This window comes from Adiantum capillus-veneris, chromosome 30, assembly GCF_014529385.1.
Source record: "Adiantum capillus-veneris isolate H3 chromosome 30, ASM1452938v2, whole genome shotgun sequence".
Lineage (NCBI taxonomy): Eukaryota > Viridiplantae > Streptophyta > Polypodiopsida > Polypodiales > Pteridaceae > Adiantum > Adiantum capillus-veneris.
The window spans coordinates 94028725-94051707 of NC_140960.1; the positions used below are offsets into that span (position 1 = coordinate 94028725).

The window sequence follows — 22983 nt, forward strand, 5'->3', positions numbered from 1 at the left end:
AAATTATCACCAAGGTACACCTTGCCATAATTGCCTGCAGCATATGTAGCAAAACACTCCAAAGATGGAGTCACATGGAATGAAGCACCAGAATCCACTATCCATGATTGGGATAGGCCATCATTAGCACTGAGCAATGCATCAATGACATCTTTCTTCGAGATAAGCATGTCTTCTGCATTAGCTATCACCAAATATGAGGGGCATGAAGTTGCAACCAAGATTTCCTCAACGTCTGACAACTCCTCAATGACCACCCTAGAGAATACATTTGCATTCTCAGCATCCCTGGAGGAATAACCTGCTGATTTTTCCCCTTTCTTCTCATCTTTCTTCTTCTTATCTTGCGTTTCCTTCTTCCTTTCCTGCTCTTTCTTGAAATACCTGCAATCGGTTTCTTGTGACCCGTTCTGCCACATTGATAACAAGTGACATCCTTATCCTTTGTCTTGCTCTTACTTCTATTTTGAGTTCTGTTGCCCGCATCACGCTTTTGATTTCTACCTCTTGCATTGCAGGCAGAACTGCCACCTTCCCTACTAGACTTGTGTCTAATCTCTTCATTGAGAATAGACCCTCTTACACCGTCATACGTGAGGGTGGGACTGTTGCTCAAAGAGACAACAAAGGTTTCCCAAGTATCTGGCAATGTCATAAGCAAGAAAATAGCTTTCAGCTTATCATCGAATTGCTGAAGCCCACTGTCTTGCAACTGACTCAACACACCTGTAAAAGCACTCAAATGCTCAGAAGCTGACTTCGAGTCATCAAGCTGCATATTCACCAACTTTCGCATCAAATGCACCTAGTTCACAGGCGTGGTGTTTTCATAATTGGACTTTAGCTTTTATCATATTGCATAAGCAGAGTCCAAACGCTTGATGTCCGTCAAAATGTCATCATTGATATCCATTTTGATGTAGGCCATAGCCTTCTTATTCAACGTGGCCCACTCTCCGTCAGACAAACTTGGTGGCTTATTCTCTTCCAATGCATCTTCACAATCCTTTAAGAAAAGGATACCTTGCATGTGTTCTTGCCAAAGGTCGAAGCCTTGACCATCGAACCGTTTGATTTCCATCAAACTTTTAGTGTCAGATTTGGAAGAAGAAGAAGCCATTTTAATTCAATCACAAGTGTGTATACAAAAGAGATGCAATAGGCTGAAAATGTCAGCAAATAGGAGCAACCACAAGACTTTGTATACGATAGACCACAATTTCTTTACATAAAACTGTCCAAATCTGAAATTTCAGCTGAAAAGTGCAATTTCAAGCACCTGTACTTAGCTTTTCACTCAATTTGTCGTGACAAACATCGATACATGTGATCCCACAACTTTGGTACATCTGCGTATTGCTGTTTTGACCTGTTATCACCTGTTTTGACCTAAAAACAGTCTGTTTTGAGCTATTTTTGTAATTTTGGTGACCTTTTCGACTCCGGAAGCAAGGGGCTTCGCGATGGAAGCGAAATTGATCGCGGGAGAGCAATTTTAACTCGCTGTCCAGCAGACTGCGCAGGGTTGTTTTGAACCCTAAGACTCTGATACCAGTTGAAAGCGCGAAGCAAAAGGTACCGGTAGGTGCACGTCGCGATGTAATTTAGGATTGGGGCAAGAAGCTGGAGGCGGAGTGCAGCAGAGAGGAAGCGCTAGGGATCGAAGCAGGGAGAGAGAGAGAGAGCTCACGTCTTTGGGGAAAACTCAATAAGTGAGTTTTGGGTTTTCCCACTTTTATTATAAGTGACTTTAAAAAAATGTGTCCAAAGTTCCAAAGTATAAAAATATACAAAAACAAAATGTTGTAGTGAAAGTGATAGTGGGGGAAAGACTAGAGACTCTCTAGTCAATACAAAGTTATAAAATAATGAGGGATGCAAGAAACTTAAGCTACTAAGAAGGGGATAATCCTCCAGCTCAACATCGGTCGGTGTCGGATCTCCTCAATGTCCTCCATGGTCAAAAACTTGACTGGGTATCGTGCGTGGCACACCAAAATACTCCGAATCCTCCTCTGTAATCTTCGTTTATGTTGGGATGCCCTCCTTTGTAATTGTGGACGCCTGGATCTCCCTAGGTCCATCGCACGGTCAATGAGTGTGCCTCTAGTGGAGGTGGGATCTGAACTCTGTTGTAGAACCTCTGTCTGTCTAGCTGTCGAGTGGTAATGACGGGCCTGAAATAGTTCGTAACCTGCCGCTGAGTTTGTCTCTCTGGTCTCCGCAACAAGCAATCTCTTTGTCTCCTCAACTCAAGCAAGAACAGAGTCCAAACCCAAGTATCTCTGATCCTAGTATCCCATAACTCTGGAAAGTGGGCCAAAACCCTCCCTGAATAAGCAATGGAATCGCCTTCGAATCTCATAGTATGCAAAGCAATGACGTAGGTAATGCAACTCTGTCTCTGGCTCCCTATGGCATACACGACATACCCTGGCCTTAGCCGGAACTCCTTTATATCTGCCAGTCTCAATCTCAAGCTGGTGTGAGGATGTGCGTATCTGGCCAATAGCACAGCACATCCCATATGATAAATGTGTATCCATATAGATGGGCCGAACTTCAAAGCCATCTTCCGTGAGTTGGAGAAACTGTTCTCTTAAAAAAGCCATCTTCGTGCCCAACTCTTGAGTAGGCTCTGTCCAAAGTTCTCTTGGTGTCCATCTGGATCAAGTCCTGGCGGATAAGTCTAGTAATCTTTGTCCGTGTCACAGTGAGAGAGGGAGCCTCCAAAGAGAACTGGAAGGGAGGTAGTCTGTCCATGCTAAAACCATGCATCTGGCCAAGAAGTCATTTGTCCATACGAGCAGGCCGTCTCTCCCTACAAGGCCAATTGCTGGGAAGAAGAAGAAGAAGAAGAGAGAGAGAGAGAGAGAGAGAGAGAGAGAGAGAGAGAGAGAGAGAGAGAGAGAGAGAGAGAGAGAGAGAGAGAGAGAGAGAGAGGCAGCTAGATGAAATGATATTTTAACGTCTTCAAAAGGCCAAAATGACCTACGAGACCGATCTGTTACAAATTGGTGAATCTGATACCTTGTCTGGGTACAAAAAAAGACACACGAAAATGAATCTAGAAGTGCTACTAGCTGGAGCTCTGTGGGGTATGTGTGACCACTAATACAATGAGTACAATCCATTCTTTGGTTGTACTCTAGATGTTGAGATAGTTGGCTCGAATCCTCTGTTGTAGTCTCTATTGATTCTATGAAGCTCCTCTCCTCAGTTGTGAGCGTCTCTATCTCCCTAGCTCCAATACTCGGTCAATGAGAGTACTGTGGGTGTGAGTACGAGGTGAGCGTGCAGTGGTGGCTCCTCCTCTATCTCTCTAGTGTCTGGTGTGAAGAAATCCGTAATTTGTCTTTGGGATTGTCTCTCTCCAAATCTCCTCAGTAAACTATCTCTGTGTCTGTGTAACTCAACAAGTAAATACAGTCCAAGACATCTCTGGTCCTGATAGTTCATGACTCTGGAGAAGGGTCCAAAGCCCTCTTTGAATAGACTGGAAGCGACCCCGTATCTCGTAATACACTGTGCACTGACATATATAATGTGTCTCCGTCTCTGGCTCTGTATGGCATAGGAGGTATATCCTGCTAGCTGCTGGTATCCCTCTGAATGTACCAGTCTCAATCTCAAGCTGGTGTGAAGATGACCGTATTTGACCAATGGCACACCGTAACCCATGAGATAGATGTTTATCCATATAGCTGGGACGAATCACAAACCCATCCCTTGTGAGAAAGAAGAAGATGCTCTCTATCGAAAGCCATCTTCGTACCCAACTCCTGTGTCGGCTCTATCCATGTCCTCTTGGTGTCCAACTGGGTCTGGCGCCCCTTTCGGTATTTCTTTATTGTATTCAAAGAGGGAATAAAACCTGTGATTTCCTACGAGCTGTCCTGCATAATCCGGGCTGAAAATGACCTGTTCTGGCCCGATTTCGGCAGCATAACTGTACTAGGACGCTTCACAGATAGTATCCCCACACAATAAGTGACTTTCCCGGCGCATACGGACAGACACTTTGCAAAATCTGGCGAGAAATTTTAGCACGCTGAATTCTCTGTTTTCTGCTCTGAAAATGCGCTAGATCACCTGCACAGCGATCCCCTCGCGTCCCCGGACCTCCAGGGGGTATTAGGGACCGTTTAGGGTCGAAACCCTAAACCTAACCCTAAACCTGCAAAAATACACAACAAGCTGTATTTCCCTGTTTTGGGCTCCATTTCGCGAGCCGGTTGCATCCGTAGCAAGTCCTCGAGCTCCCGCACCTGTAGGGCTACTTGCCTTTTGAATCGGACGAGATTTCTTGCGTGAAATCTCTCTGAATTCACATGTACCTACAGGGGATTAGGAACTAGCTAATCCAGTACTTGTGCAAGAGGCTCTTGCCTTGGCAATCGCGCTTGAACCCACACAACTGTACATACAGATGAAAAACCCTCGAGCGGGGCATCATGTTTTTGTATTCAAAAGGGTAGAGAGGTGCGTGAGAGCAGAATCATCGCGCTACATGTGCAAGGCAAAAGGCAAGCTCTCCATTAAAGCTTCAACACTTGCACCAACTACTCACACACACACACTATAAGTCACAATGAGACAGAGAGGCAGCCCCAAGCTGAATTTGCCAATTTCCAGCTGATGTGGTAGTGTTTGACCTTCTGAGGCTTGTGGTGCTGCCAAGTGTCCACTATGCCTCTTTTGAGTTAATTTCCTAGTACCCACTGACTTATGAGTGTAGAAGGGGGCCTACATGACTTTGAACTGAGCCTAGAGACCCTTTTACTACTCGGATTCCAGTGCCGGTCTGCCCGACCAACTCGTGGTAACAATGCCTTCCCGTCTGAGGGTGAAACTCTCGGCGTGCCCGTTTCACACTGGCCATACAATGTCCGGCCATTTGCAAATTCAAAAAGAGGGTCCCCAAAAATTAAATAGAAATCATCGGAAACCAACAACTAAGGTTAGCAGTTGCCACGTCCTCATGACAGTAATTAGCAGTTGCCACGTCCTTCTCTCTCTCTCTCTCTCTCTCTCTCTCTCTCTCTCTCTCTCTCTCTCTCTCTCTCTCTCTCTCTTGTGCATTTGCGTGCGTGTCTCTCGTGTAAGGGGTCAATCTTTGTGGATCTTCCTTTGGATAGTTTGAGCAAGAGAACTACCTTGATGATCCAACAGAGGTTCTAGCCAACGAAACCAAGACCTTTAATGTGAACTCTAGTTTGTATTTATGGCCTGGGATGTTGCAAGATCGATCAATTCTCTGTACAAATTGCCTTATAGAGCTTATAGGCTGCAAAGAGGGGAGAAGGGGTAGCCAGTGTGACAAAAGAACTTTGATGAATACCATGCTGCCTTAACCGAAGCTTTCGTAGTACCTTAGACACTGGTAAAATAGCAGGTATTGTGATCAAGTTGTTCGTGAGCTCTATTGAGCAAACCTTGTGCTTAGGCTGCTCGATGCTTGGTCCAGTAGGCCCTGTGTGCAAGCAGGAAGAGCCTGTGTCTGCTCGTTATTGTGAAGCAGGGCCCACGACTGTCTAAAGAAGTGAGAGAGGCAAGTAGGGAATCTTTTCCATGGCAGGTATGAATGTACATGAGGTCTTCGGAGACTAGCAAGGCACAAAGCAAGTGGGTGCACAAGCTGTGATGCCATCCCCTCAAGTCCTCAAGGGTCTGCCAAGGAAGTAGGAGCAACTACCTGAGCCTGGTGTTAAGAGTTCAGCGTTTGGTCTCCATTTCATCAACAATTAGGAACCCCATATAAAAGTAAAAACTATCCAAAAGAAGGCTTGTAAAATAATGTTTCAAGGGATTAAATCTGAAATAATCAGATTGACATGTTTTCTGATGTTTTTTTCTTGGAAACTGTATTGGTTTGGTGATTTGATGAGGTTTTGGATTGTTATTAGTCAGCGGCAGCTTTTATTGAACTGGGAGCAGTGTGGACAGCCCAAAATTGTTGTCACCTGCAAGAACCAGCAAGAAATGTATCTACCCTCTTATCTGTGTATGCGTTCTACTGCCGTGTAGTCATTCATTGATATAAGGTTTGGTGGTAATTTTTTTTTTGAAGGAATGATCTGCGAGCGAAAGCCAAAAAAACTGGTCTTCCGACATTTACCGTGGCAGATGCTGGCCGCACCCAGGTTTGAGTGTCAATCAGATTTCAGAATAGAAAAATGGTCGAATTCTAGTCCTGCCTGCAAATTTATGTTTTCTTGGCTAATGCCAGGTTGCAGCTGGATCAAAAACTGTGCTTGTGGTAGGGCCAGGTTAGGGCTATGAATTTTGGATTACCTTTTTATGTTGGCGCTTTCATACTTGGAAACAAAATATTTGCTCATTGGGGACGACAACTATTTTTTTCTTTTTTTCAGGTCCAAAAACTGCAGTTGATGCAGTAACTCGCCATCTTCGACTATTGTAGGTTGGCAAGCTTGGATGTACAAATGAAAGTTGTAAGATGCTCCTGGGAATCGAACTTGGGTCCACCCACACATACCACTTAACCACTAGGTTATGATCTTGTTGCCGAAGCTCTTAGAGGTTTTGTGAGTGTACTTGTATGCAATGCTTCTCAATCTGTTCAGGATAAGGGGAGAGAGGACATGATATTGAGGCTCATATGATCTCTTGTATACATGAAGTACCTGCTTTATTAGTAAACATTCTACGTCTGATAGAAAATTGTGAGTTTAATGCATCTCTCTATAATTTTCTATTTGAGGGGTCCAAGAAACTTTATGTTAATCACTCCATTTTGCATGTGTCGACAGCATGGAAATCGCAAACCCTACCATTAAGTAGGAAGATTCTGAGGTGAGTTGACAATTGAAGTAGGGGAAGTGTGGAAGATGGAGACTAAACAAGGACCTTTTCGTTTCGATTAGCTCTGTGTGGGGCGACAGTTGTACGTCTGTCTCCCCCCGCCCCCGCTCAAAAGCATACATGCTGCTGACTGAACCCTTCAACCCTTGTCTCACCACTCAGCCCAAGGGGTGGTGAGCCCTATCTGCCTGGCATGAATAGTGAAGATTTTTCTCTCACGGTGCCTCATGAGTTATGATGCAGGTCTTGAGCAAGGCCTCTCGGTTACAATGCAGGAAAATTATTGGAAGACGTAGAGGAATCTCCTGAGAAATAAGTTGATGTTCTTATGGTCGAAGCCATTAGGGAAAGAGGTAATATGTCTGATGATTTAGCGTTAATAGAGGCTGTTTTAAATAATGGAATATAGGAGCTTGTAATGATACTTCTTGAAAATTTCTGTATGATTTTGATAGTGTCCACCCTTGCAAGAGGAAACATGCGGCTGTGTTGCTCTAGGGATCTCCCAAGATTCCATTGAAAAATGCATTTTTAAAGTATGGTAGCACTTACAAGAGGTAGTATGTCTGATGACTTGAAAGTTAATTCTTGGGGTCAGCCCAACTTGGGCGGTCACATTTGGTGTGGACTCTTTGTAATGCCTTCAAAAGGCCCAAACCCTAATGAATTAACTCTGTTATTTTTTGTTGCACATCTTATCTTCTCCACGCCTCTGCTTCGCTATTGCCCACTATATCCACAGTACCCTTCAGCTGGTATCAGAGCCCGTTAGTGTGATTAGCGTCTCCGAATCACCACTATTGATCCTAGTTACCATCACTATGCTAGATTAAATGTGATTAAGTGTTTACAGAGCACTCTTAAAAAATTTATTATGATTTTCTTTTTAACTCTGAGGATTGAGTTGGATGCTGCCGAATCTGCAAAGCATGGGAATCCACAAGGCAGGGCCTGTTGAGCTCGCCGCGTGGGCTCGTCAAATGGATGGATGCATCAGCAGACAAGGTGGGGCTGATGGGGCCGAGCCTCGAGGGCGATAGCAGGTTCAGATGCGGGTAGGACAGCTATCGTGAGGTGTTAATGCAGCAGTCGGTAACTCCGCACTAGGCAGGGGGCTCAAGAGTTGACTGTGTGACAGCAGGTGATCCGACGGCGCAGTGTGTATGAGCTGGGTTCAACACACGCTTATGGCAACTTGAAACAGCGAGCTGCTGTAGATGACGACAACGCCGGTGTCAGCAGTGTTTGTAGGCGATGGCTGGGACCAACTGATGACCAGCTCACACCTGGCAGGATGGGGTATGTATGAGCGCACAGTGGGAATTGGTTGCACATGGAGACGATGCTGCTGTTGACTCCCCCCCTTTTGTTAGCAAAAGGGATAATGGACTGCCAAGGGCCAAATTGAGAGATTGATTACTAATTTACAAATATTCGAGGCTTAATTACTGTGGCTAATGTTTGTCAAAGGAAGCATATAAGTGTTCTATGAGAAGCTCTAAGACAGTATACTTTCCACACACAACTCACACTGTTGAATTGTAATTAGGGCTTGATTAAAAATATATGCTTTTGGGGCAAATCAAGCGCACAAAATCAATGCCTAATCAATCAAACGAGCCCACCCTCACGATGGCTAAAGTAAAATGAAAAACACACCCTTGGTGTGGCAAAAGCGTGTAATCAAGAGGCCACACTCACACACACACACACACACACACACACACACACACAAAACAAAAAAAGGACTAGTTACATAAGAAGCTATCTAATTAAGCATTACCACAAGGATGAGAGTAGTGGCTCAAGAAAGAACTTGCTCAATCCCCAAGGGTAATAACAAAATTAGTGCTTGATTATTGAATACTACACTAAGGAGAAGGAAAGCAATTGAGTAGCAGTTAAGTGTGGATAATCAAACTTAATCTAGCATAGTGATGGTAACTAGGGTCAATAGTGGTGACTAGGAGTTGCTAATCACGCTAATGGCCTCTGGTACTAGCTGTAGGGTATTGTGGCTATGGTGGGTGATATCGAAGTAGAGGCATGGAGAAGAAGAGTTAGTGAGAAGATAAGGCGTGCACCAAAAAAGAAGAGTTTTAGTTCATTAGGCATTGCAAACGCTCACACCAAATGTGACCGCTGAAGTTGGGTTGACCCCAACAATCACACTCTTCAGTCGAGCTTGGCATTTTACAACTATTGTTATCATTCGCCCCCCTGAACTAAACTCGCCACACTCATGACGCATAAAGATTTTGGTGTACTCAAAACTGTGAACTTTAAGTTTTTTGACAACCACGGGTTTCAGGTACACCCATGACTTGCCACTACCACAAAGCACCTCCCTTTACTCCTAAACCTTGGGTTTATGTTTACCCAATAACCTCATGAGATGGCGACAGAGGTGGTGCATCACATTGGGAAGGTCTTACCTCGAGCCTCTCTTATTTTCTTAGCCGGGGTAGGGTCTAACCCCTTACAATTTTTTTGATATATCTTGATAAACAATTTAATGAACATGGGATGGAAGTAAGGTTTTCGCCTAACTTCGTTCAACATGCATATCATGACATACATTGCTTAGTGCAAATGGAGGGTTTTGAGGAAGATTAAGATCAAACCTGTGTTGAGAAATTGTTCAAAAGACTTGCTTCTCAATATGGTGCTTGCTTTGTTGACTTGGTGTTTCATGACATTATGTTTTTCGCACCAAAAGGTTTGTGTTGCCTTGCAAAGTTACAAGACATTGCTCTAGCAAGGGCTTTTATTGCTTGTCGTGTCCAACATAGCTTTTCAAAATGCCTGTAGATTAACTCTCAAGCACCGTAGCTTCATTTGCATCTCAAGATGCTCACAGGTAGCTCCACTTGTCATACATCTCAAGACATTGTATGGAGATTATGCCTCCAAGATCCGCTTGCAAGGCCCTGCATGTCAAGATGTTGATCAACGATGCTTGCCCGCCTAGCACTTGCGCCTAAGGGCGTCTTAGAACACCTATCGGATGCCTAGTAGTCACCGCTGGAGAGATGACTAGTGTAGCATGTCTCGTCTCTGCTCCACCAACTAAGTGGGACAACATTTCAAAACGTTCTGCTCCACCTGAAAAACTTGCTTCGTTGCTTGCAAAAATGGTAGCATTTCAAAATGCTGACGATTGTTCTGCGCCATTTCGGTTGACAACTGGCTGGCTGGCCGGTGTAGCTCACGCCCCACGTGTTCGTCATAGCTAACGTCTGCTTCCCATCCAATCAAAGCGAAGCTCTTTAGAAAGGAGGACTTGTCGAGGGTTGGCCGGAGCAGTTGTGCTCAAGAATGCCAACCAGCAGTTGAAGATTCTTGAGAATCATTTCGTGGTTGGAGACTGGCCGCCAGGCACGTTGTGCTAAGTGTATCTGCCCTCTGTGAATGCTTGCCATGGGCTATACCCTCGGCTCCATCATCCCCACCTTGTCTACTGATGGATCCATCCATTTGACCAGTCCACGCGGCGAGCTCCACAGGTCCTGGCTCATGGATTCCAGATTCGGCAGCATCCAAATCGACATGTAGAGTTAAAAAGGAAATCATATAAATTTTTTCTAGAGTTCTTTGTAGACTACCTACAAGAGCCTGTTTCCACAAAAGCCTTTGTGATCTCGACCCAAATCCTTAAGCTTGGTTTTTCATGCAGGTATAAGATTCAAGAGCACCAATGTATCTTAATGCCATCTTTGCACACATTACATTGATCCTGTCTGATGCCATGTTGATGCACCTTGTACATTCTAAAATGTATGTACATATCCATGTCTATGCATTTATGTCCACCAATGTGAGAGGATTAGACATTGCTATCATTTTGACAGCAAGACCTTTCCCATTGGCAATAAGAAAATGCACTTGTGAAATGTATGTAATGCTTACCATAAAGGCACCACTCATCTACGGTAAACCTCACACGATCATTTGTACTATCACATGCAATTTCAACTAATGAACGAATCAAAGGACAACAACAAAAAACCATGTCAAGCAATCAAAGAACAAAATCAACATCAACAACCATCAAGCACATGGCGAAAACATACAAATGACAAAATTTTGCAGTTTTTTGTGGGGAAAAAGATCCCTCAAATTACCAACCATAAGTTGGTGCAACAAAGGTTATTGTTTGCGGTAATCAACAAGGGCATCGTTGATCAAAGAGGTAGTCCACGGTTCTTAAGTAGATGCTTCATGACCATCCTTGTGTTTTGGACATTTTCACATCACCTAGAGGAGAGTCTCTCTCACAAGTCGTCGTGGAGGACATCATCTAGAAGGAGCTTCATCTGAGACCATCTTATGGCATGCATGGATTTTGGTATTTGTATCTCACCTTGATGACGAGGGGATGTCACGTGCACATGACTCTATGTGCCACGTGGACATGCTTCATCAACTTCTAAAGTCAATTTTCATAAATGGTTTGTACACGCGTTTGACAAATGTTATTACACTATGGTGGGCATATGGCATGACAAGCATGTAGTTTTCGATTAGAGAAAATCCAACGAACCATTCCCCACGCCGTTTGGATTCTCAAACGGGCAAATACGAGATAGTTTCACCTAGAAACTACCCCCTTGGCCAAAATTATTAATAAATCATTTTTATCATTTATTTGTTGGGGGTAAACGGTTTGTTCTATATAACCCTTAGGAGGTTTATAACATGTAAACCTCACCTATAAAGGAGACCAAGCAGCCAATATTTTCATCAGATTGTGCTAGCCCTACAAGTTTAGCCAGTGTTTTGCAGAACCATCCTTAGCGTTTTGCAAAAATTAGCCTTGGCGTTTTTCGGCCATCAGATTAGCCTAGCGATCTCAGCTCTTAGCTAACGTTTGCATATTTCAACCCATCCCCCTCGCGGAAAGTGGCTTGGATCTGTGTTCACAGCTATCTCGTTGCGGTCCGATACTTCGACAGCTCATCAAGCCTCCCCTAGGCCATTCCCTCGCCAACATGGAGTGCTCCATTGTTGTCCATCATCAACATTGTCGAGATCTGCGTTTTCAGCCCTTCATTCCTCTCACATCACGAGCGCAAATGTGCCCCAATTCGACCCCTTGGTGGCCACCTGCAATCCCACATCGAGAAGGATATAAAGGTGCATCAAATCAGCCCCAACGGTGCCTCATCTTGAGGAATTACTGCAACGACAGTCATCATTCGAGTAAGTAGAGTTTGCACTTGAGGTATTGCATGTGTGTACTTTTTATTTATGCAATAAAAGGCATATACCATATCAACAAGGGTGTGAGGGCCCTTGAGAGGATTGGTTGGGACCCCATCGGATTTCATTCTCCTCTTCTCTCTCTTTCTTTCTCCCTCTTCACATCTTTACCGCACTCTCTCATTCCCTTTCTTCACGGAAAAGTAAAAGGAAACATCATTCAAGCTAAAAAGAATCACTAGTGCAAGGAAGGAAAGAAAAGGATTTGTGGTAGTGTAAAACCTGTTGGAATTAGGGTTGTAGGAAAACACACACAACTTGGAGAAGAGGAAGGAAGCTCAAGGCACACAATAGAGACTGTATTACTTAGTGTGCAATGGAAAGATAGATAGCCCTAGAGTGATGGGCGTATATACAATAAACAGGGGAAAAAACCTCCTAAAAAGGAAAAAAAATGCCCCGACGGTCCTAGTTTGTTCACACACATCACTACCACATGTATATGGTAACAAATCCCCCCTGGAGTGATGCGGTGAACGAGAGTTGACACATGAGTAAAGGTTAGTGCCATGCCTTGAGGATATGATCAGTCCACAAAGGGGAGTAAGCCCAAAGCTTTGCGGAAAGCTTCGAGCTTCTCACAAGACAATGCTTTTGTGAAAAGATCTGCAAGGTTGTCCTGTGTTGGCACACAAGCCAAGCTGATCTCTCCTGCTGAGAGCCTCTCCCTGACATAGTGTTAATGCACCTCAATGTGCTTTGTGCGAACATGAAAAACTGGGTTCCTCGCAATTGCCAATGCGCTCTGACTGTCAGTGTAGATAGTGTTGGTAGTGTCCTGTCCAACACCCAAATCAGCCATCAGGTGTCTGAGCCATACACACTCAACCGTAGCTCTAAAGACTTCCCTGTACTAAGCCTCACAACTAGAAGTGGCCACATTAGGTTGCTTCTTGCTCAAACAATGATATACATGAACTGTCAAGCATGACACAAAAACCACTTGTGGACACTCATGTTTCAAAACAACCAGCCTAATATGATTCTGAAAAAGCATGTAAGTCTGGAGGCAATGATCCCCCCTTGGGATAAAACAAGCCAAGATGTAAAGTGCCACTAAGGTAGCGGAAAATCCTCTCGACAGCCTGCCAATGCTTAGACCCTGGGCTATGCATAAATCTGATGACCTGTGAGACTGCAAAATGAATATCCAGCCTCGTGTTGCATACATAAATGAGGGATCCAACAACAGTTTGGTAAAGAGTGACATCTGCAGGATCACCAGCATCATGAAGACTCAATTTTAAACCTGTTTCCATGGGAGTGGCAGTAGCTTTGCAATCCTCAAGTCCAAACTTACATAGAAATATCTCTATGTAACTTTTTTGACACAAGGCAATACCACCATCACACTGCTTAAACTATATGGATAGGTAATGATGCAATGGCCTTAAATCTTTCATCTTGAAAGTAGCATTCAAATCAGCCATAAATTCAGCAATATGTCTTTCATTTGGTCCAGTGATCAGTAAATCATCTACATAAAGAACCACAATGAGAAGTACATCACCCTCACGCTTTACATACAATGTGCTTTCTGTTGGACAGTTACGAAAGCCTCATTTGACCAAACGAGTGTCAGCTTTCTCATACCAAGCACGAGGAGATTGCTTCAACCCATACAAAGCTTTCTTACATCTGCACACTTTGTCCTCTTGTCCTTTCTTGACAAAACCATGAGGCTGCGTTACATAAACTTCCTCAAATACGCCACCATTCAAGAAATCAGTAACAATGTTTGATTGATGTACATCCCAACCAAAATGAGCTACCAATGCACGTAAAAAACGTACAGTAGTCATACTACAAGTGGGAGCAAAAGTCTCTTCATAATCTATGCCTTTTTGCTGTGCATAACCCTTTGCAACAAGTCGCGCCTTATGGCGATCGATCTCACCATCCGGCTTGCGTTTCAACTTGTAAACCCACTTTGTACCAATGGCCTTTTTGCCAGGAGGCAAATCATATAAACTCCATGTGTCATTTTCTATAAGTGCATCATATTTTGATTGCATGGCAGCCATCCAATTTTTTGAATTCTATGATTCATCAAAAGACAGAGGTTCCTCAACATCATGTAAGCTAGACACAACCAAAGCATAACAATCTGATGCATAAGATGCATGGCCAGAGCTTGAACGAGTACGACTAGACAAAGGTGCATCCAATTTACTGTCACGCAATGTATGGACCAGCCATTTTGGCATACCTCTAGCCTGCTCATTTTCAGCCCTTTCCTCATCAAGTACATCATGTACATCTGCATCAATAATAGGCTGATCTGTAGCATTTTTGGAAACCCCCATAGGCTGTACATTTGGCTTATTGGAATTTACATTCGAACTTCCATCACTGAAAAGAGGCAACAAAGTGTCATAAATGTCATGTGAGCTTACATTACTGTCTCTAGTACATGACAGCAAGGACTGAACAGAATCTTCCACATACACTACATCCCGTAAAACCAAATACGCTTTGTTTGCGGATGATACAACCTGTAATCTTTGCTTTCAACACTATAACCAACAAAAACATATTTGATAGCCTTATCATCCAATTTTCTGCGCTATGTTTGTGGAACCAAAGCATATGCCAAACAACCAAAAACACGCATGTGCTCAATAGAAGGCTTTCTATCATGCCATGCTTCATATGGAGTAATAGACTGCAAAGCTTTCCTAGGACACCTGTTAAGTACATTAGTGGCACACATGATGGCCTCAAGCCAAAAAGAATGCGGCAAAGCTTGACTTTTGACCATACATTGTGCCATTTCCGTAAGTGACATGTTTTTCCTCTCAGCAATACCATTTTGCTGAGGTGTATAAGGCACTGTACATTGGTGTTTTATCCCATGACTAGCCAGAAATGCACTAAATTCATGAGACATATACTCCCCCCCTCGATTTGAACGGAGGGTGACCATAGTACATTTCGATACATTTTCAGCCATAGCCAGAAATTGTTTGAAGCACATAAAAAATTCAGACTTTGCTTTAAGCGTAAATACCTATGCATGCCTGGAGTAATCATCAATGAAAGTCACGAAGTAAAGGTAATTGCCCAAGGACGGAGTTTGCATGGTCCCACAAACATCACTATGCAGAAGCTACAACCTGCATGTGGCCTAACTGAACCATTTTTTGGAAACTTCGAACGCTACATCTTACCCAAAATATAGCCTTCACAAACATGTTTGATAGGTGCTTCAAGAGGCGGCAAAGAAGCAACCATATCAGATTTCTGCAAACGCAGCCAAATGGAAAAATTCAGATGCCCAAAACGTGCATGCCAAAACTTTGTATCTGAAACAACCCTTGAATCTGCAACTGCATTTGTCAAATTTTGTCCACACTTGTCATACAAAGTGAGCTTATACAGTCCACGACACAAAAGGCAAGAAACACACACAACTTGGAGAAGACGAAGGAAGCTCAAGGCACACAATAGAGAGTGTATCACACTTAGTGTGCAATGGAAAGATAGATAGCCCTAGAGTGATGGGCGTATATACAATGCACGGGGAAAAAACCTCCTATAGAGAGAAAAAATGCCCCGATGGTCCTAGTGTGTTCACACACATCACTACCACATGTATATGGTAACAAAACCTAGATCTTCACCATTTCAAATCCGCTGCACCTGACAAAAGGCTATTGGTACTCAAAACTAATTAAATGCAATCACAATGTTCATTTTCAACATGAATGGTTATCTTGTCTATCCACCATAATCTTTCATTAATAGAGTCTGTTTTTAATAATGGAATCTAGGAGCTTGTAAATGATACTTCTTGAATTTTTTTGTATAGTTTGATATGGTCCAATTTGCACTTGCAAATGAGCACTAGCTTATATTAGCATAGAAATTATCGTTGAAACAATGTAGAGTCGGAAATGCAAAAGCTAGAGCATAGTTAGCATAGGAGGATAAAATATATGTTACATTTTTCGTACCAAAATGTAATATTTGGATGAATGATCCCTAAAATGTATTACGCTCTCAAATAGAACTTGAATTGTGGCCTAATTTGACCAATAATAGTCTATCCAATGCGATTCAATTGTTTCATCTATGGAATAAATTTAAAAAAATCATAATTAAGACTCGTATTGTAGATGGATCCAATTATCCATTTTATTATTGATGTCTTATTTAACAGTAGATATCTATTGCTGCCTCCGTATATCGAGAATGGGAGAGTAATGGGAAAAGAAGGAGAAAAGAAACATGAATGCACCATTGTGAAGTAGACTACCTCTTTATATGGACACAAAACGTCTTTTGACTTTTCATCTTCGTAGGTCTTTTTATTTCCTAAACAAATGTTTTGACTTTTCACCTTCATACGCAATTAAGATGGCTTTTTATTTTTCCGAGATTGGGGAGGCCTAATTGCTTTATCGATCGTATATTAGTTTATCTATGCCTCAATTTATCTGTGTCTATCTTCATCTATCTATCAATCTTTGGAACGATAAACAACGTTAAGAACTTGTGAGAGACTCACACGAGCATGTGCACTACTTGTGGGTGTTTGTGTGTGTGTGTGTGTGTGTGTGTGTGTGTGTGTGTGTGTGTGAGAGAGAGAGAGAGAGAGAGAGAGAGAGAGAGAGAGAGAGAGAGAGAGAGGTTATCTATGCCTCAATTTATCTGTGTCTATCTTCATCTATCTATCAGTCTTTGGAACGATAAACAACGTTAAGAACTTGTGAGAGACTCACACGAGCATGTGCACTACTTGTGGGTGTTTGTGTGTGTGTGTGTGTGTGTGTGTGAGAGAGAGAGAGAGAGAGAGAGAGAGAGAGAGAGAGTGAGAGAGGTTAAGAACTTGTGAGAGCATGTCTATCCACTGCTCGTGTGTGTGTGTGTGTGTGTGTGTGTGTGTGTGAGAGAGAGAGAGAGAGAGAGAGAGAGAGAGAGCTCTCTTTTAGGAAGAAGAAAGAATGATGAAGTGGCCATGGAGTTGAAGGGAGTGAAAATTTAGAGAAGAGAAAAGAGTATGAAATAACACAATGGTTATGATCTACTTAATGATCTCGCTTTAACTGAGCCTACTTAACATGATACCAGAAACTTTTAGTTAAAAACCCTTCAAAATTACAAAATAAATATTTCCAATAAATAAGACTATAAATAAAGGATTGAATAATATATAACCAAAAACCTCTATTAATGCATTTTTAAGCATATTTGATAGGTCATAGTGGAAGAAAATTTGACGAGCATACCTTCTCATGACAATCAAATTGAACCCTAAATCCTAAACTCAAAAATTTAAGACATTATTTAATTATATTTTAGATATATTTTTAATGGAAGAATTTCCAAAATATCCCTATAATTTATGAAAATTCCCAAAATACCCCTCAAATTTGGCAAGAAATTCTCAAAATGCCCTTCAATTTTTCCAAAATTCTCAAAATATCCCTAATTAACCTCGCAAACATCTCTAAAAACAGTTTCCCCCCCTTTTTATATTAAAAAAATGATTGCAATGATATTCTATTTTTTGCTTATAACAACTCACCTAAGGGAGTTGGTAAAGGAGGAAGTTGAGAGAAGGCATGAGCATGTTTGCCCAATTTAAAGACAAACTAGTTCGATTTACATTTGATTGAATGGATCGAATGCGATTCAAATGGATAATAATCGATAATAAAAGCTAACATGAAATAAAATCTACACGTTCTCAAATCCAACAAATAATCCACAATTTTGGGATGGAATACAGTCTTTAATTATTATCCTCTCATCAATAATTATTTACTTTCATATTGTAAAATAGAAAGGGTATGAAACCACCTAATTCTTTATGCAAATGTTTAGTTCATGCAGGGAACATGTTTCATGATCTTTTTTTTTTCTGTTGAATTCTAGGCGACTTGTAATTATGAGGCTAAGTTGTTCTTAGGAAGTGTTTGTTTGGAGGAAATTATTTTTTCAATTTCCACCCTATTAAAAAAATTAAAAGGTATTACTAATGGCTTCAAAAAAATTAAAAGGTATTCCTAATTCAAAGATTCCCTCAACTACAACAATAATGATGCGCTAGTCTATAGCCCGTAGCCACGGACAATAACAAAGCACATAGATCTGCAATAGTGTTAGCTATAAAAGGTGGATGCAGCATTGCACGAGAGAGAGAGAGAGAGAGAGAGAGAGAGAGCGAGAGGACACTTTGAAGAGAAAAAAACGTTAAAGAGAAAATAAAAGAGAAGAGAAACACCTATTTCTATGGACACAAAAGGTCTTTTGACTTTCTGTCTTCATGCATCTTTTGACTTTCCACCTTCATATGTTTGTTGACTTTCCACTTTCATCCGTCTTATCATTTCCTAATCTCACCCTTCACTTATGCACTTAATATGTTTTGAGAGAATTTTTATTTTTTTGAGCCTAATAGAAGTGTCTTCTACTCACACACATTGCTCCTTCAATCAAGCCTCTTCAAAACCCACTGACGTCAACACACACAAGCCACCTTCTTGAAGGGTGCCCCGCCGCCCCCATCCACCCATCCTTAAAAACCCAAATTATTTCACACCCCATCTTCCAAAGAGCCTAATTTCTCTCCCAAATATCCCCTTAATCACATCCATACCCTCTTCTCCCCTAAACTTCCACCTACTTCAAAGGTTAATCTACCATACCTAATGAATCTAAGCATAACCTCAATTGCAATGCTACAAACTCGAGAAAAGGGAAAGGGAGGGACAAAAACACACTTCACCACATGGGTGCATTTAATGTTCAACAAGCCCGGCTCTTCCCAAACCTTTAGGCTCTTGATGTATCCTCGACTTACCCTCCTACAATTTTGCCCACCTCGACATCTCCCTTGTCCATGACTTTGCCCAACCTGGCTAACCCCTCTGTAAACGTTGGGATGGGGGAAAAGGATACAACACCCGGTACACAATATGACTACCTCTCTATAGCTCAGCATATATCCAACACCCCAAGCCACACAGAATCACACACACATGCACACCTTCTGCCGACCTTCACAATATAGACCGCCTTCGAGCAATCATGGCTACACACACCCACACATGAGCACTTCAGTACAAGAAACCCATGAGCAAACCATCATAACCGACACCAATGGCTGCATACAACTCCCCAATCTGTAGATGCACTCACACAGGGAGGCGACACACGCCTCGACCACCCACAAAACAACTCACTCAATCATTCTCTCTCTCCCTCTCTGCACACAAACATACACAAAACCCGGAGCCAACGCTACCACAGGTGTACTAAGGCACGAGACGAGATAGACGAAAAGGAATAAGTGGACTTGGACATCACAAAAATAACTCGACAATGATTGCTATCCTTGCTTCAAAACAAACTCAATACACCATCTTCGAGAGGTGCACTCTCGGACCTTTTTTCCACCCGCTGAACAACCACCGAAGCCCTTGTTGGCTTCTTCTTGTCCAAAGCTCCTCAATCAATTCACCTCTTCATGCATAGGCAGCCCCTTGCTCGTCTTTACTCACAGATGGTGGTTCTCTTCAAGCTTCTTGCAGACCCTCGTGACTCCAATCATAGCCACCATTGGCGGCCTCCCTTGCCGCTCTCTTTTTTGCATGCCACCTCGTGGCCCCTTCACCTCCCTCGCTGTCCTGGCGACCCTCCTCCAGCTAAGTATGGCCACCCCGTGGCTCCTTTTACTTCCCCATAGCCGTCCTTGGTTCTGCCCTGCAGCTTTCCCGACATTCCCTACAAGCGGCCACCCCTTTCTCTCCTTCTGCCTCCCCCCTTCTCAATTGGCGGCTCGCCTTCTGCACTCGAGCCCTTCTCTTATACAGCGCTGGCTCCCCAGTCCCTGGCGGCCTCCTTCTCTTTGGTTTTGGCGGCCAACCCCTCCAACTTGGTCCTCATGAGTGGCGCCACCTCTGGCGACCCCCTCGTCCTCTCCTGCAACCGATTGGAGGTAACCTTGATGCAGTCCCCCAACTGTTTGTAGCCGGCCCCTCGGCCTCTCTATCATCAACCCCCCATGCTCGCCACCCCCTGTATATCGGGTCGTCACCCCTTTTGCACTGTATAACGGTGGGCTCCAGTCCCCATCATCCTCCCCTATGCCGCCCTCCTTCCTCTACCAGTCCTTGGCGACCTTCCAAATCCCCTGCATGGACACCATCTGTATGACGGGCTGCCCCTTCTGACAATCCCCCCACCTGGCGCCCCTTTCCTTTTGTTGCTCATGAGTTGTGAGCGACTCCTCCCATGCATCCCATTCCTTTTTTTAAAGCCTTTTTGCTAACTTAAGCTTTTGGTTTTTGAGAAACAAAAAAAACTCCAGCTTGGGCTCGTTTCCCACGTTCCAACATAACTTCAGTTGTCGACATTTAAAAACTCTCCTGCCCTTGATTGTGTTCGATTGTGGATGCCCAACATCTGGCACCCCCCAATTCCTTTCTCCTCATGCCTTCAACCGCGAGCCTCCATCGCACCATAACACACTTCATCAAAGTCGTCATAGTGTGGATAGGTAGATGGTCGCACAAATGAACCATAGCCAATGTCGCATACCATACCGGAAAGAGCACCAACCTTACAAGCGTCGAAAACCTTGCACTGAGTAGAGCTAAAAATCCATGAATGGCCTACCAAATGCCACACTTGACATGCATATTCCGACCATGGTTGTTGTACCGTGCATCAAGTAGCTTCTCAAGAGTATCGTCATCAACCTGCTGATTTCCACACACCTGCTATTGGATTTTCCCTAGGATGACCAAATCTGGCTGCACCATCGTTGCCCACCCCCTTTGTTGAGCATTCATGCTCAACCATAGTATTATTTAGGTAAAATAGTACCGCATAGAGAGAATGATATAAAATAGCTACATAGACTGCATAAGAAAAATGATGATAATGGCTATATAGATAGGATGGAGATAGAGAGAAAAGAATTTGATGCATCATCCGCCAGGATCAAACGGAAAGCTTGAAGCTCCCTCAAGCAAGTTGTAGAGTCCACCTGGATCAAAAACAAAACATTGGCCGTGGCCATCCACCTGTAAAGCATGCATCTTCAAGCCTTCCTTTGCACTTGTAGGCCAATAGACAAGCCACCCTTCTAGTTCTTCATAACATGGAGCTTTGTCACCCTGCATCCACAAGCCTTCGTGTCCACTATAAGCATACTTTCCATCACTTGAGAAACCTGAATCATAAGCAACTATCCTGCCATCTGCTACAGAACCCTCCATATGATCATCTTTATCATATGAGCAGTAAAACCTGCATAGTACACCCTACAAAGCAACTTGGGACAACATAGCTATCAATAGCATCACATAAAATAGCAAGACCCTGCTATTTGCCTCCACTTGCTGCATAGCAAAGAAAATATGTTCCCTTTGCAAACCTGTATCCAAACCCTCTGTAAACGGCTCCAAGGCCACCTTTTCATACTCAAGAGTATGACCTGCTATATCTTCAACCTGTTCTTCAAATACCTCATAGCCTGCAAGGTTGGCGGCACCTTTCTTGTTGCATGGAGCCTCACTCTTATAGGTTGCACCTGCATCAGCTTCCATAGAGTCATCTGCCGGAGCTAGCTCTCTACGGCTACACACAAACTCTGGAACTACACTATGCACCTCTACATGCTTATCAAGGCAAGGTTTTTCCACCTCCTGCTTAGACAAATCACTTCGATATATCTCTATTTCTGCTTCTAGTTCCTGCAAGTCATTCTCAAGAGCCTGCTCTTTAATTAAGTCTGATGCACAATCAAACCATACCTCTTCTTCCAATAGGGACTCGCCATCACATGACATGTGATAGGGATGCTCAACTGGCCTGTTCACACAAGGTGAAACACTATACTTCTCTTCGACCTTTAGCTGGCTGGCAGGAAACTCGCATACACTGTTCATCACTTCATCCACATAAAAAAAATCATAAGTCTCATACCTTGAAGACAGGGATCCTGTCTCCCATGTAGCATCTGTATCCAAACTGCTGCTGGAGCTATGAGAGTTGTCGTACTCCTCTTCTGATCTTGCCGGTTCTTGCACCTTTGCTATCAGTCTCGTTGCTGGCTCTAGAACTGATACCTCCTCTTTAAGATCTTCTCTCACCTCGTCCTCTTGAGGAAGCAAGCTGGGTGGCACTCTGGGTGGCACTCTGAATATGCCTCTCTGCATCTTTTGAGACCAGGTTGGCACTTGTTCTACTTCTTCTAGCATGACATCAGCTTCACGTGCTTTGATCATATTCATATCAACAAAAAAGGATTTTTTACCTCTTGATGCTCATCGATCTGTTTGGGTCTAGATCCACTTGCTACCATGACTGCCGACTGTAGCAACCCTGCCTCCATCTTCTTCTTCATCTTTCGACTCTTTGCTCTGGCAACTTGGACAGCTTCATCAAAGGTCCTTGGACCTTCATACTCCACTCTCTCACGAACATAGGGATGCAAGCAAGATAGAAACGTTTCCAGCTTAAAGTATCCCGCATTGGTTGCTTGGGTAGCAGCCACAAAATCCTCCCAATATGCTTCAAATTTATCAACAAAAGCATCAAAATTTGCACTTACGTCTTGCAGGCCTTTGACCTTTGCATCTGCTTCCAAAGCCGACACCACCTTTCGATACCTTTGTAGAAAGTGTTCTTGAAATCCGATCCAAGTCTACTTGTGTGCATCTTCTAAGCCATCAAACCAAACTTTTGCTTTAAGTGCATGTTTATGACATATGAGGCTATGAAGGGTTGAGGATTGAAGCCATCACTGTATGCTATGCAGTCTTAGTGTAGTGAATGTGTGGGAGTTTCTGTATGCTATGCAGTCTTAGTGTAGTGAATGTGTGGGAGTTTCTTACACATGGGGGTGTCTGCCAAGATATAATCAAGTACTCGTGGATATTT

The 22983-nt window shown here is 43.2% G+C and overlaps 3 protein-coding genes across 3 annotated transcripts in view; 2 read left to right on the forward strand and 1 right to left on the reverse strand.

The window, feature by feature from the left end:
• Positions 1–6718, forward strand: part of LOC147418427 (Peptidyl-tRNA hydrolase II (PTH2) family protein) — an 88312-nt gene extending 81594 nt beyond the window's left edge. The window contains exons 5-8 of the mRNA XM_086507462.1: positions 5907–5984; positions 6071–6143; positions 6230–6269; positions 6375–6718. Coding sequence (XP_086363588.1) covers positions 5907–5984; positions 6071–6143; positions 6230–6269; positions 6375–6424 — 241 coding nt within the window. The 3' untranslated portion in view covers positions 6425–6718. The remainder of the gene's footprint in view (positions 1–5906; positions 5985–6070; positions 6144–6229; positions 6270–6374) is intronic.
• On the forward strand, positions 6623–8701 carry LOC147418428 (uncharacterized). The gene is made up of 3 exons (XM_086507463.1): positions 6623–6686; positions 6774–6816; positions 6888–8701. Exons 1-3 carry the CDS (start codon positions 6623–6625, stop codon positions 7000–7002), a joined length of 222 nt encoding a protein of 73 aa, XP_086363589.1. The 3' UTR covers positions 7003–8701.
• Positions 8702–19406: 10705 nt separating this feature from the next.
• Positions 19407–22655, reverse strand: LOC147418429 (uncharacterized). The gene has a single exon (XM_086507375.1). It carries the CDS (start codon positions 22332–22334, stop codon positions 21363–21365), a length of 972 nt encoding a protein of 323 aa, XP_086363501.1. The 5' UTR covers positions 22335–22655; the 3' UTR covers positions 19407–21362.
• Positions 22656–22983: the final 328 nt, after the last annotated feature.

Bases quoted from the DNA above. Each gene is read 5' to 3' on its own strand.
- LOC147418429 (XM_086507375.1), bottom strand. From the start codon at position 22,334: ATGAATATGATCAAAGCACGTGAAGCTGATGTCATGCTAGAAGAAGTA.
- LOC147418428 (XM_086507463.1), top strand. From the start codon at position 6,623: ATGATCTCTTGTATACATGAAGTACCTGCTTTATTAGTAAACATTCTA. The intron at 6,687-6,773 runs GTGAGTTTAATG...ATGTGTCGACAG, and splicing joins TCTACGTCTGATAGAAAATT to CATGGAAATCGCAAACCCTA. The intron at 6,817-6,887 runs GTGAGTTGACAA...CGTTTCGATTAG, and splicing joins TTAAGTAGGAAGATTCTGAG to CTCTGTGTGGGGCGACAGTT.